This window comes from Colias eurytheme, chromosome 3 (assembly GCF_061535395.1).
Source record: "Colias eurytheme isolate Ceu_HAF_F1 chromosome 3, ilColEury1 Martin Lab GWU primary, whole genome shotgun sequence".
NCBI classification, from domain to species: domain Eukaryota; kingdom Metazoa; phylum Arthropoda; class Insecta; order Lepidoptera; family Pieridae; genus Colias; species Colias eurytheme.
The window spans coordinates 5,093,571-5,108,984 of NC_142982.1; the positions used below are offsets into that span (position 1 = coordinate 5,093,571).

Sequence of the window (15,414 nt, forward strand, 5' to 3'; positions counted from 1 at the left end):
TATGTATTTCCTTGATATAATTAATTACTTCTCTATTTTGTTATTGGAGTATATGAAACAACAACAGCCAAGGGCTGTTTCACGACAAAGGTCCTTTAGGTAACCTCCTTACGGTAATATCCTTTGGGATATCATTTAATATATCAACATGACGCCGCTGGAAACAGTTCATAATGGGTTGCTGAACCGAAGCTCTACCATTATTTGTAAAGTTTTTATAGAAGGCTTTTAGAAGGCCTTTTAAAGTGTTATTAAATAAATGTTCTTTAATACTGCATTACGAAAACTACTAAGTACCTATGAGTTAAACGTAATGAATTTAAAAAAGACGTGTGGCACTCGGGGACTGCCGCGGTAAAGATATTGCATGCTATGCCTTCAAGCCACACGTCCTAGTGGGGAGCGTGAGGTTTTTTCGTTACGGAATTTCTGGATTCAGTCCCCGCGCTCAAGGCCCGCGATAGAAACTATGCAATAGCTTAAAAATCAATAATATCAATAATAAAAAGTATCAGCATGTTATAACCGTGTGTTAAATCGAATCATATACCTACTGAGAAACGCATCAATTATTCTTGTCGTAAAGTCATACCTTCCATTTTAAAATAAACTACAAAAGCAATAAATGTGACGAGAACATAAATTTTCAATGGAAAGCTTTTTATCGGAAACTGTTCCAATTATATTGAGTGCCGTACATGAAATCGTCATGGGACACAACTGCGAGCAACGGGAATATAGAGAAAAATAATAAAGTGACGATTTGACGCAAAATGCAGTGTGGCCTGTGGCACATGCACTGAACGGTATTAACAACTGACTGCGCACTGAAATTGGTAACAGAACGGATGCTGCAAGCAGACACCTAGCTCGATTGGACAGACTAATATTTATTTTACACGCCGACCATTTTAATCTACATTTTACAATTCACACAAAATATTTGTTGTTTGCTGGATAAACTAAACTGAAATTTTGAACCTTAAAACGGATTCTTGAAAAATGTTACAGTTAAATTTACAAAGGTAATCTTTTTTGAAAGATTTGATGGACGTCTGTACATATCTAGCGGATTTTGAAATTGTAGAGCTTTCTGTTTCGTATCTGTAATAAAAGTTAAAATTTCAAATATTTTTACTCAATAGTTCCTTATTAGTTTCACCTTCAATAATTAATTCACAACAAAACACCTCTGAAAGATTTTGTCTTCAATTTTTTTTTTATAAAACATGTCGTGTAAATCAACGTAGCTGACAGAATAACGAATATAAGGCACTATTTAATAAATTTAACGCTATTTGTAATATAGTGCTCCTACAGAATTCCTCTATACTCGTCTAATGTTTATTGTTATGGGCTCTGTATGCATAGAGTACATCCAACATGGCCACGCTGCATTCTGCAGTTACATTGCAGCATGCAGGCATTTTAAATACTGCGGCATATTAACCTGTATATATGTAATATTATCTATACTTATAATAAATCTGTAGAGAGGCCAATTCTGTACATGAAATATATTTAAAAAAAAACTATGAAGGGGTGATAAGGGATCGCTACTGATGCCAAAAATGCAATCAGTAAAATTTTTGTCTGTCTGTCTGTCTGTCTGTCTGTCTGTCTGTATATTCGTTATAGAAACAAAAACTACCCGACGGATTTTAACTAAATTTGGCACAATTATTCTTCATACTCCTGGGCAGGTTATAGTAAAAGAATCATGTAAATCGGTGTAGAAACACCAAAGTTATACATGAAATACGTTATAAGTCATCGCGCGTGAATACAGAATCATGCCATAAGGATTATTTTTGTGTATCAGTTGCCGCGTTCGACGCGCTGCGCGGCGGGAGCTATAAAAATTAAAAAGGCGGCGGGTCTGCACCCGTTTCGCGTTGTCACGGCATCACGTGTGAATGGCTGAACCGATTTCGATTATTCTTTTCTATTATATTCCTTGAAGTACGAGGATGGTTCTTATATAGAGAAAACGTAAATATGTACCACGGGCAAAGCCGGGGCGGACCGCTAGTTTAAAATAATTCTGCCTTTTAAAAAAGACTTTAGGCTCTATTTTCTTAACGTGTGCAAAATTTGAAAACTTCTATTTGAGGAATGAGCCATTATCAAATATTATTTTATTGAAGAAAATGGAAACTGATATTCGTTAAACAAACAAAATAATATTAATTAACAGAGTAATCTAATCTACCGCTACATAATACTCTAATCTGTTGACATTTCATGTTTGTACAGATAAATTGGCCATAGTTTATAATTACGTAAACATGTTCCATATTGGGAATTTATATATATCTGTAAGAGAACTATTATAATAGGTACATCTCTTTTACGAATATTATATAAAATCTCTTTTGCCAGCGTGACAAACAAAAGACTGTCTGTATCTAAAATTAATTTCTAAAACTTTCGAGAAGAACAAGTGGAAAATAAATAAATAACAAAACGTTATTGTGTTTATCATATGTATATAGATATGAGTCACCTTAAAAAGCCACATATATAAAGAAGCGTCTGAAGCATTAAAATATCATTAGGTGCCAGGATCATATCAATCATGATATCCTTTTGTTAAATTCACGCATTCCTGACCCCATACAACTGCTTTAGCGTGTAACATTTTCTATTAAATAGATATGCATATAAAAATATACATACTTATGTTTTCATATAAATATCTTTGTATTTAATATGAAACTCTACATTAAAGGTACGGTATTAATATAAATCAAACGTCATATTTTTTTAATTTGTAAATATTAGATTTTTTGTAGCCAGGAAGCTATTATCAAATATTTTACGGGATGATTCCTCGATACATTTTATAGCCTCTGTCACATTTACGCATCCCCAATAAAGTTTTATCAGCAATTTTTATTACAAAAGTAGCGCTAGACATAGCGGACCAAAATCTAGTTAAATTTTATACGTACGTAGCTTAGATATTTTCTTTATTCGGAAAATAGTAAAAATACTAGAGAGAATAGTAGATAAGATGGGCCATACCTAACCGATAACATATAATATCCTCACGGGTGCACGATCTTTATACAGTGGATCTATTATCACCCCATTGAACCCCTAACCACCAAGGGAATTAAGGAAAAGGACTGAATTTCACACTTTGTAGAGGCAGGTTTGTGTAATTTGAACCTTCGACACTTCACTCCATACGAGCACGCATCTAAGTACACCGGAAATTCTCATTACATGTAATTTTAATTAAATATTATACCTCCTACATTAATATAAGAAGCAATCTTAGTGAGTATACATAGAACCAATAAATAATTATTCGTTTCTGTTTTTAAATACCACATTACTGCTTTAACATATTAATAAAGGAGGTACTAAATTAGAGACTAAATTTATATTAGTAACTACATATTAATGAGACATTTTGTATGCGCCACTGGTTGTGTTTCAATTAACGAAATCTTGAACATCCTACACTACTCCCCAGCTACGTGAAGATACTTCATTAGTTATTATAAGCTGCATGTCCAATTAGGTTAGGAGCTAAGTGGCACATCTAACTCTGTACTCCATTTACATAATTCAGTATCAGTCTGTATGCAATGCTCTTTGATCATAAGTCAATAGTAATAATTGAGGATCTTTATGCAAATGATATCTGAGTAGCTTGTGTATATTATGTAGTATCTTGCTTCAATGGTGAATTTATGTCTTAATCCCGGATGATATTTTATATTTGGCAATTCAATAAAAAAACTAAGCCCCCTTATAGATATGATAATTTGATTGAAAAAATATTTTTGGTGAAAGGAAACATGGAGAAAAATGCAACTGAATTCCTAAACAGCAACGTGTCATTTAAATACACTCGCCCGACTCACTCATTGTACGGAAATGTGTAAAATTAAGCTCAAAGAGTGATGAGCATAACGTTTGCAGTGCGGATTTTTTTGGCATTTAAGTTCTACGTAGTACGTAGTACAAACTACAAACACAGTCATTTGCATCGGCCTAGATAATGACAAATGTTGCCAAGATGCTTTTGTTTTGAGTCAGAATTTAAAAAATTCAGTTTTGTTTTCTTATATAAGTAGGATTGTTACAATAAGTTAAATAAAAGATACGTCTATCAACCTCAAGGGATCAAAGGCATAATACTAAAAGGAAAACGTCGAAAGCGTAGTAAGTTTAACTGCCAGATCTTCCCGCATTAGAGTCGGCAGTGTTTATTTTATTGCGCGCCGTGTGTCGGATTGCGCAAACTGCCAGTTAGTCGGGCTACACCAACACCCCACATATTACACTCGTAATAGAATTTAGTTCGTGTTACGTATGTGGACGAGAATTCGCCCCAAGATTACTTCGCTTTGGATACACGACGGTGACTATTGGTTTCTATTGTTTGGCGTTTCCCATTTTGAGGATCTTTTGTTTTCCTATGTTCAATATTTCGAGTATATTTGCAGGATATTTAGTTATATATATTGTGTCAAAAATGCTAAAGTTCAGATAGTACTGAAATATTATAAAGCCAAGAGCTGGCTATAGGTGGGTATAGCATACATTATTGTTTTGCGATTATTCTCTACAATAATAATATATGCATGCACTATCCTTATGTAATATGCAATATGCATACAGTAGGTAACGGTACAACTTTGCGAGTCATTAAAACTTCAGTGTGCACTAATGTAGAATAAATTGAACCTCACTTTATGTTATAAAATTGATTTATTCGGTAATAAATTGCCACATGCTCTATTTAACAGACTGCGTCCATTTAATCTCTGTAGTTTCTGGTGCTTACGAACTTTATGGAGAAAAAAATTGCTATTTCAGATAAAGTACTCTCTAAATTCTATATAATAACTAAATACCTCCTTTTTTAAATTAACGGCTTGAAAGTTTTATTTGAAATAAGTTATTCGATCCTATCAAATATAAAACAGCAATAAAAGTTGAAAGAACACTAATATTACAAAATCGTTTTCAAAAACTTGAATGAAAATTTGTAAATACAACATTTTAATTGCATACAAAGTACAGTAAGTACAAAATTTTAATTACATCATTTCCACTCAGCTTATAAAGAACATAATAAGATTTACTTAAGCTTAAATCTAATTAAAAGCACATAATACGAACTCCGTTTGCCGCGCGGCTCCGCCCCGGTTCCTCGCGATTACGCTAAAGTATTATGAATTTCGATGAAAAGTTTCACGCAGAAGCAGAAACTAAGTTGACCCATATTTCAAACAATTTATTAGCAAAAGTTATATCGAGGTAAAGTTAGGACAACAAATAAATTACTGGAATAGCGTTCGGCAATCCCCTGCTACCAAAATCGTCGCATGCAAATCTGTGTTCTGCAGACGACAAATACTGCTACAGAATGTATTTACTTATCTCTATGCAATCTTTTTAATGTTGTTGACAGCCAACTATTCCATTGCAATTTTATTTGTGTTATTTCAATATTCTGTTATTATTCTATTTTATTATTATTCATATGTTATATATTATAGTCCAGGATCCCATTTTTGCAAGTGATTACTATCGAGCTAATTTTCCGTGAGTAGCTTTATTTTGATGAGACGCCCAATAATTTCCTGTACGAAACTCTCGATTGTGGTAGCTAACAGAGGTAACAAGGATAAAATGTTTTGATTTGATGGTTCTCAAATATTTATTACGCAATTTGTAGTACAATATGTCTGTTGAATTAAATAAATATTAACTAAGTGAAAACAAAAAAATCAGCTGGTTTATGATGACCTCGTTATCGATATACATTGGAAAGAGGGGTCTCTTAGATCAAACAATAGATTTTGTGGGACAAATATTTTTTCGAATAATTTAGATAATTATCTTGAGATTGAACACAAAAAAAATTCAGTTAGAAATAAATATTTGAGGTTCTATCAAATCAAAACATTTTATCCTTGTTACCTCTGTTAGCTACCACAATCGAGAGTTTCGAACAGGAAATTATTGGGCGTCTCATCAAAATAAAGCTACTCACGGAAAATTAGCTTGATAGTAATCACTTGCAAAAATGGGCGATGGATCCTGAACTATTAATTTATAACCGCCAGTGCCCCAAAAATAAACACGGTGCACGTCAATAGAGCTACTCCATTAATTCATCCAAATGACTCGAAACTTATGTTGAGCTTAGCCAATTAAAAGACACAGATAACAAACAGACAATCCAATTTTATTTATTGATATGGTTAGAAACCATTTCAGCACTATATTTCGTCATCAACTATAAGGTGATTGGTGAAGCATTAATATATACTTACATACTTAAGAAAAACATAATGACAAGGTTTATTTATTCCATGGAAACATTTGTATCTAACCTAATTATAATTTTAAGGCTCCTTAAAATACGGCTAATGAATCAGATTAGCTGCGTGTTTAACCCATTAGCCGACATGAAAATTATTTCCCAAGCAAAACAGAGCCGTAGTTCTTTATTAAAATGTCACAACAAAGGACTTAAATAATCCTAAGGAAAACTGCGCTAACAACGGTTCTGCCGGTATTACACTTGGGATTAGCGCCGAGCCCCGAAACACGAGGCTAATTAATTAGACATTCATTTAAACAACATTGAAAAGCTTTCTTTAATTGGTAGTTTTTTATAGCAATGTAGAGATCATTGCGTTTCATACATATATGAAAGACTCAAGTAGTGTAAAGTCTTACTGGAGCTATTAGATTTTTAGAAATTTGCAATTTTGTATTACTGGATTACACGTGCAGACCACGCGACTACTGTAGGGTTAACAATGTAATATAAAAAGTTCATAGAATATGTAGAAAATATATTGCGTTCCATATAAATTTTTGAATTTTGGAAAGTTGCCAGAGGTATACAAAGCCGCATAGCGTGGCATGGCTAACGATTGTAGGTACAATACATGTTCATTTATATCCATCTCCTGTTATCTAATAAGCGATGCAATATGTAGGAGATTCAGTCGGTCATTAGTTCTGGTTTGTGTAACTAAGGCGTAATACGTCTTAAGATTGTAGTCTGCAATGGGATTGGAGAACTGTCGCAAGCTTTGTGAGCACTAAGCAACGTACACATGCAATATCAATAATCCTTCTAGAAGTTCTCTGGCGTATATGGTATACTAAGCTAGTAGATATAACACCACTAATATGAACAAACTAGTAAATAATAAATAGTATTTAAAATGTGTTCATAAACCTTTCTCTACCATTTCTTTATAAGCGTTGCTCATAATTTGTCCGCGATGTGTTAATTAGTTAATTTTTATTTCATATAAAATGATACTTTGTAATTAAAAGTGTTTACCTATGATAAAGAAAATGAAAGAGTCGTTGGACCTAAAGCAGGAATAGTAGGAATGTATCTGTCTTAAGGTTAATTAAATTAATAATCAAGACGATAGAATCTTAAGTCTATCTAGTACGAAAAGTATCAACCAGTGATGAATATAACTGTAAAAAATTTACACACAAATATATGAGCAGAATTGTTTTTTCGTAATTGAACCATATTAATCCTTATCCAATGCAAACACAAACACAGTACTACGTGACTGTAATAGTAACAGAGGTCTTACTGTGTACCCAGAACAACGAGGTGCTACGTCACGTTAAAATTTTCATTAAACATTGAGATTGTATTAATTTTCTATTATTACGACAAAATTTCCCTGTAATGATACTCAAAATACTCGAGTTTCGAGCGACTACGAGCCGGTTGCCAAAGCAACACTTCCGTAAAGGAAATTGCCATTCACTGTGCCTTCATAAATCAGCATCCAGGTGAATATTTTATTAAAATCTCACCTGATATAAACGTGTACTCTGAGTGAGGAATAGATGTTATAATTACAGGAAAATTATACTTTAAATATTACTTACTTACGTATTTCAAGAAATATAAATTCGTTCTTGTTTTTTAATTTAATAACGTTTGATCATACTGCTTTATTACTCCACATAAGCTTAACGCCTACATAAATATAATACTAACTATACCTACGTGTTTTCGAATATGTAATATATCACCTAATTTGTGAATTTTGTGCGATGTATTTATAAATATAAATTTAATTTCAAAGACGACAATGATATTCAGGAACACAGCGGGTACTTAAAGTTTCAGCAAAACTTTGTGGGAACAAAACGCTCGGTGTGATGTGTTTTTGAAGTTAAGTAGAAGCATGAAACCATCTGGAAACGCGATACAAAACAGGCGTGCGGCGGCTCACATTTCAAACTCAGTATTGCACAAGTCAGACCACGGAATCGGACGGTTGAAATGGGAGTTTATTTCGTGACATAAACTAGTTTAGTGCAATTCGAAAATAGGAACTAAATTTATTTTTAATTTTTATTTTATTAGACCATACGTAGAGTGAGAGAGGTTGTCGAGTTTCGAAATCCTCTTTTGTCTGTTGTCTGCAAGTTGCCTGTTATTGTTGATATAAATTTGCTAATCTTAAAAAGGAATTAAAACAAAACTTCAGCTGGAAGCGACATAATGTGGTGTGTTTGACATGGAAAAATAAACAAAGCTTGAGATTTGAAAAGATTTTCTGAATCTAGACAAGAAATAATTGCTTAAAATTCGTGAAGTTCTGAAAACAAAACTTAAGTTCAATGATAATCAAATAATCTACTTATCACCACTTACCGACTTATAGTCTCGATCAAAATTAGCAAAATACGTTAGATAGGTACCTATACATATTTTGATTATACACGAGTCTTATATAAAAGTAAGTGAATTATAAATTCAGTAGGTAATGTATCAAAAATAAATCAACGCATAAATTAAACTCCCCAAAGATTGTAATAATGACATACTTAAAGTACGAATGGTACAAAATTTAATATCCTGCAAAGGTAATGCACCATCACAAAGTAATTTATATTCTTTCGCCGCATGGCGCTATAACCACAATATCTTAAAATGAAGTGGCTAATAAAACAAGGGTGTCCTCGGACGGCTTTATTTGTGGAAACGGCGTATGACATTGACAAACGATCCACTCAATCAATCGCTGAACTCTTCGCTTTAAACAGGTATACTTATTTACGAGTGAGATATCAGGAGTTATTGAAAATAATCCTTAGGCTTTTACGTCAGCACAAACAATATTCTACTTTAAACCAAATATTATGTAAGTATGAAGACGATACCAAAAACGATTAACAAAATATGTGAGTAATAATAATTTATACTCAGTAGTTTGTAATTTTAACTAAATCATCTTGTGTAAAGGTGTGTGAGCATTTACTATGGAAATTAAACAGCTACTAAAGACTTTGATTTATAACAGATTAAAGAAAAATTAAATGCACCGGCGTCACAAAATTAACACCCAGCATTATTAAAGATTGAAATTGTATAAATGAAATCGTATAAATATACTTGTGTCCGTATGTCGTGAGAGCACGCATGATGGAAATTTTAAGAAAAAACAAGATTGTCCCGACACCAGTTGGGACATGGGAGAAAAGTAAAATATGATGATGACGTCCTTTATGACTTGGGTTAATATAAAAACCTTGAAATATTCTCGTTTGTTTTTTAAGCCCATTTATGGTTTATATAACCGATTCGATTTAGAAATTATCATTTCTAAAAATAAAAAAGTACGTATAAGTAAAATAACTTCTCTATTGCGCAAATAAAACAAGTATACTTTAATAAGGAGATGGCATCTACAACTATTCTTACTATTTTTTGCTTACTCTTTCAGTTAACTTCATTGTTATTGATTCAAAAAGGCCACAGATAATATTATACTATACTAATTCCGCAAAGGAAGTACCGTAGAACAAACATCTTCATCTTTCTTAGTATGCAATACGTCCACCATCTAACCTAATTATAGAAGCTACTTTCAGAGGAGCTCTTAACTAATCAACAATTCATTACAAACTTGTATTGCACAACAGAGTGTTTCCACTTTCCTTCCATCTTTACCTAACTGAATAAGAACGGTATATAATTACCTAGAATTGTTAACTTTCAATCATAATTACAGAGCATTGACGGTGACAAATATTACTTCCTATAAAATTTAAAATCCAATTCGCCATTAAACTAATTAAATTTGAAACGTCAAACTTTCTTTGGCGAGCTTGAAGTAACAAAATTTACATCGATCGAGGTTGAAACTTCTTAATTAGCGTAGGCTCTTAAAGAAAGGGTTGGCCACGTGACGATGCTATTAATCTAGCCTCGAGACCTTTCCGATTTTTATGGGAAAATAAATTCTACAAAATCCCCTTTATCTTTCGAGCGTAATTAATGTATTCTTTCATTAAGGCCCTTGTACAAGAAGACCCGTTTGCCAAATATCTGACCGTAGAATAAAGGTGATTCAGCGGAACACACTCATACTAACTAGTTAATTTAATGAAACTCTATCTTATGGGAACAGTAATATTTCTCCAATTTCAGCTACAATGTACACTGGAAGTAAATAGTACTAATCATCTTATTAGTGTTACTATATATGGTATGTATTTTACCAGGTTTTGCTTGAAAATTTTGATGTTACAAATGAACACAATTTACGGGTATCTGTCTCAAAATGAAGCCTCTTCCAAGTTAGTTGGCAGACTCACATTGAATATTTACACCGAACTTCTGCAATATAAACGTTGTCCTACTTAACTGTCATTACAAAGCAATGCAACAAAGATTTAATCGATGAACGTTCAAGCTCCATCCGTAGTCGACATTATTGATGTAGCCGTTACTCGCAATTGGCGGCTGACCGAGGCTGCCATTTTTCCACTACCTTTCAAATTGAACTTGCAATGAGGATAGATGTTATATGGCTGCATTCTGTATCCGTCGTAATGGGAAATGAATCTATCGACACTGGTTTTTTTTTTTTTAATTATACGTTCTTATTACATCATTAATGTTTCGGTTCCATAAGAGTGCTTTCTGAACTTTTCTGTATATTCTCCTCATTGATATAAAATTGTCTTCCTCATATATTAATATTATATTTTTATTTATCTGAACATCTATCAAAAACATATATGGCTTAACATTGTACCAAGTAAATTATAATAAAATTCATCTACGGTAAAAGTGTTTTTCCTCTGATTCGTAAAATGTACGTCAATAGTACAAACCCTCAATCCACCATCAACGTTATTAAACAACGTAAATATTTCGTATCGTCATGGAAAATTCCCATAACATTTCCTTTTTCCTTTAAGAGTTCAATTTCGTATCTTTTTCTACGGTTGATATTAATGTTTCCTGCGTGCCCGTCCTGACCACAAATTACAGTCATTCATACAAAATAACTTATTATTCATCCACATCGTATGTTTGCTCAACGTGGGTTTTACTTTGGATTATGTAGCATAAATATTTTAATTCAGTGTCCTATTTAAAACTTAAACCTATCCTTAATTTTGCTTCTTCTTAGATAATGCATTCGTTATATGAAAACAATACCTATATCAATCAATTGAGGACTTAAAGACTTATAGAAAACATATTATTATACCTTTATATTGTTATAATCAATTAAACACATTCATAATTTCAAGCAAGATAAGCGAGAATAGCATGAAGGAATTGAAAGTTAAATCGATTAATTTTCTACCGTGTTTATTAACACCGAATAATCTTAGTTAAAAATAACATAATCCGTAAAATTAGTTTCTATTTTCACTTAAATATAACAAAAACAATGGAATCCTGCAATGCTTAGTTCTGTATTTGTCCCAAGAACAATGCTTCTAATTATATTTCATATTTGTGGAATTATACACTGCAAGTATACGTATTCTATAATGTATTTATTCTTGATATAAGAACACACTATGTTTCTTTTATTTATCCATTGTTATGAGTGAGCAGACTTCTAATAAAATGGAGTACATTCACACACCTGGATGGATACATTATAATTAAAACATTACAAGATGAAAAAACATTACACGCAGAAATTATATTCTTTGTTTTTATTTTTACTACATGATTAATATATTTGATTAATTTGTAACATTCACCTTTACAGTTATCCATGCATTCGTGCCAAATGGACAAATTGGTATCGATTGGACTGTATTTCCTGATGAGCATGGTGCACTTCAGTTCATCGACTTGAATATAAATAATGAAATATTAGACCAACTATCCAGAGATGCGAGTTTTTATAGAAGGAAAACCAGATTTTGGCTCTACACTAGGTACCTACAGCAATTAATAAATAAGGTGTTCCGTATTAAACGTCGCACCGTATAACGCGTTAATTATTTTTAGACATAACAAGCACATTCATGAAGAACTGTTCATCGATCGCAGACCAAATAACAGGACACACTTTAAAGCCGATAAGCCCCTTATAATGATAACTCATGGATGGGTTAACAGTGGACATTCACAATCTGTACAATATATTAAAAACGAATATTTGAAAAGAATGGATGTGAACGTGATCGTTGTTGACTGGCATCTCGCTTCTAGAACACCTTATTTGATGGCTTCTTTTATGACCGCTCTTGTCGGTGAAGATGTAAGATAATATTATTGTATGTTGTATTTTAGATTTAGGTACTTATCATTACAGAACAGATATGTTTCTACAGAAATATGCCTAAGTATGTCTTTTCTATATTACATTCAAATTACAGGGGGCATTATTAAGTACTTTTTTTTTTCAAAATCCAGCTAATCAATTAGACTCCCTTACAGAAATGTAAATTAGCTCTGTATTGTAAGAACCAAATAGCTACCTACTGAAGCATAATACGACAATTTGTTCAAGTTTAGTGCCTAGCTAATTTGAAGGAGACAATGATAAAATCGTATTGTACGCATTTAACTTGATTGTTTCTCAGATAAAAGACATGGTGCTCACTCTTATAAAGGAATACGATTTCGATATAAATGATTTGCATTTAATTGGGCACAGTTTAGGAGCTCACGTTGTTGGAAGGGCTGGAAATGCTCTGATGCGACATAAAGTGATTGTCCCTCGAATAACAGGTGAGTTCTGTTTTCAGCAGCAATTCATAAAGAAAACAATAAGTTGTTTGTATAATTACCTACATAGAATAATTAAAGATTTATTAATTAACCGACTAAATTATGATGCATTTCATAATATTATGTATATAGAACGAGTATGATATAGCTAAATAAACAAACGAAACCGATTATCGTCGATTATAAACTTGATGAAACAAATTCTTTGTATTCACCATTTTATACTTGCATATTTGTGTAACAATTTCGCTCGGAAAACATACCAGCATTACAGAATATTCTATTATGAAAAGCATATTATGAAAATTGATTAATTTCAGGACTGGACCCCGCTCGTCCATTGTTTGAACATCCGAGGGTATTCAGTGCAATTAGCAAAAATGATGCCTATTTCGTCGACATTATTCACACAAATCTTGGCGTTTTTGGATTTATCCGAGATATAGGACACGCCGATTTTTACCCAAATGGTGGTCTTAAGCAGTATCATTGTAGACACCCTGACTTGAATTGTAAGTAATAGTTTTAGCAAAATATATCACAAATTTTCACATTAATAATCTATAGGTACCTTGGGAAATATCGAATTAATAAAATTTTGTAAAGGTAAGGTAACTTCTAAAATATACCAAAAAATATTAGTGAAGTGTAAACTTTCTCGATTTCTGCACTATCAAACAATATGTAAATTGTAAGCACATATAATTTCAACAATATAAACATACACGATAAACGTCCATAGTAATTCGGGGTTCAGACGAAGGCTTCAGAACAGCTGTCAGATCAAACAACAGCCTACCTTTATCTAACAGGATAGCCTCCTCAGCAAACAGATAACGTTCCTTATACATATATTACAAATTATTACTACATAAAGAATAATATCTAATTCAAGCAGCTATATTATGTATTCTTATTTCGAGTATCATTTTTTTCAGGTTGCGACTTGCAAATTAATAATTTAACATGTCATTGATTTTTTTGTTGTTTTTAGTTGTCTCAGACCATAATTGTGCCTGGGTGTATTATGGGGAATCCATAAATTCTCAAATATTTGTATCACATCGATGTGCCTCCTATGACGACTTCAAGAAACGGAAATGTAACGATATCCAATATATGGGATCACCCTGCGATTCTACCGCGCGTGGGAAATATTATTTAGATGTGCCAAAATAAGCAATAAAAACCTGTACTTTACATTTAAAAGTTATTAATTGTAACCTAACCAAAAATTTCACATTTATATGTTTCAGATCATTTCTTATTTAACTTTTACTTTTGACCGATAAATTGAGATCATAATAATTTAAATATCAATTCAAGAATTCATCTCTTGTGTATTGTTATCGTTTATCTAATAAAAATTGTTTCCAAATTATAATGGCAAATTCCTGTCTACAAAGTTGTCTATATGCAGGTAATGGACTAGTGACTGTACTAATGATAAACACTAATGAAATGATAGCCTGATTAATGAACCGAAACCATTTCATTTAAGCACACCATCGTCGTGACGGCCATCATTTGGATTAATGCCGTCATTACTGGCAGCATCTGCGCTGAAATTACAGTTTATTGGACTGCGTTGGCGTCATTATCATTCCAATTATATTTTATTATTCCCTGAAAGCATGATCATTCGACTGAATAGCCTACGTGATTTCGAATGATGCAATTATTAAATAGCACAAGTATAGAGTAGCTCTACATTCGTTTAAAAGAAATGAAAACAAGAAAAATAACTTAGTTTGATAGAAAAAGCGGAAAAGTGGAAAACAATGTAAAGGTAATCGAGATCCAATGTTTTCTTATGATCGTAATTCTTGAAAGTTCCCGAGATCAACTTAATTCACGAAAGTCGAGGATAAACAAAGTGACAGATTGTCGCGAAGAGCAATCACAGGATCGCTCGAAAACTTTGACATTTAAAATTATCGCGTACGAAATATTTCAGCAACTTTTGATGGAAACAGTGCCTGGAGCGAGTATCGAGAGAACTTGTCAAAAGAAAGTTACCAACGACCTTCTCACAGATCCACAGTTCTTATAATATAACATAAAGTGTACGGTCATAAACATTTTGTCCCCGGCTATTTCGTTTTATGTTTATATATTTAACGTGAACACAAACCCTGCATTAACTTTAAGTGTACAGGCTTTATTTGAGCCGTATGAGAGTTGTATTGTTATTGAAATATTTTTTAAATAACGCTGTTATTGAAGCTATTAGTAATGGATATTAATGCAATTTCGACCTGTGAAATAAAATAACTCTTACAGGGGTATTAAGTAAGCAATTTAATTAATGTAAAGGGGATTTGTAAATCAAATTTGAAAACTTTTGACTAGTAATTATAATCACATAACTTTAAATAACTTAAAATGAGAGTAGA

The 15,414-nt window shown here is 32.5% G+C and overlaps 1 protein-coding gene across 1 annotated transcript; it reads left to right on the forward strand.

The window, feature by feature from the left end:
* The first annotated feature begins 4,287 nt into the window (after window positions 1–4,287).
* On the forward strand, window positions 4,288–14,197 carry LOC149909547 (pancreatic lipase-related protein 2-like). The gene is made up of 6 exons (XM_090117740.1): window positions 4,288–4,378; window positions 12,048–12,219; window positions 12,293–12,545; window positions 12,871–13,018; window positions 13,339–13,530; window positions 14,013–14,197. The coding sequence occupies exons 1-6, from the start codon at window positions 4,330–4,332 to the stop codon at window positions 14,195–14,197; spliced, it is 999 nt and encodes a 332-aa protein (XP_089973866.1). The 5' UTR covers window positions 4,288–4,329.
* Window positions 14,198–15,414: the final 1,217 nt, after the last annotated feature.

Coding starts and splice junctions, on each gene's coding strand:
- LOC149909547 (XM_090117740.1), top strand. CDS start 4,330: ATGTGGACGAGAATTCGCCCCAAGATTACTTCGCTTTGGATACACGAC. Junction 12,546..12,870: donor CCGCTCTTGTCGGTGAAGAT/GTAAGATAATAT, acceptor ATTGTTTCTCAG/ATAAAAGACATGGTGCTCAC. Junction 13,019..13,338: donor GATTGTCCCTCGAATAACAG/GTGAGTTCTGTT, acceptor GATTAATTTCAG/GACTGGACCCCGCTCGTCCA.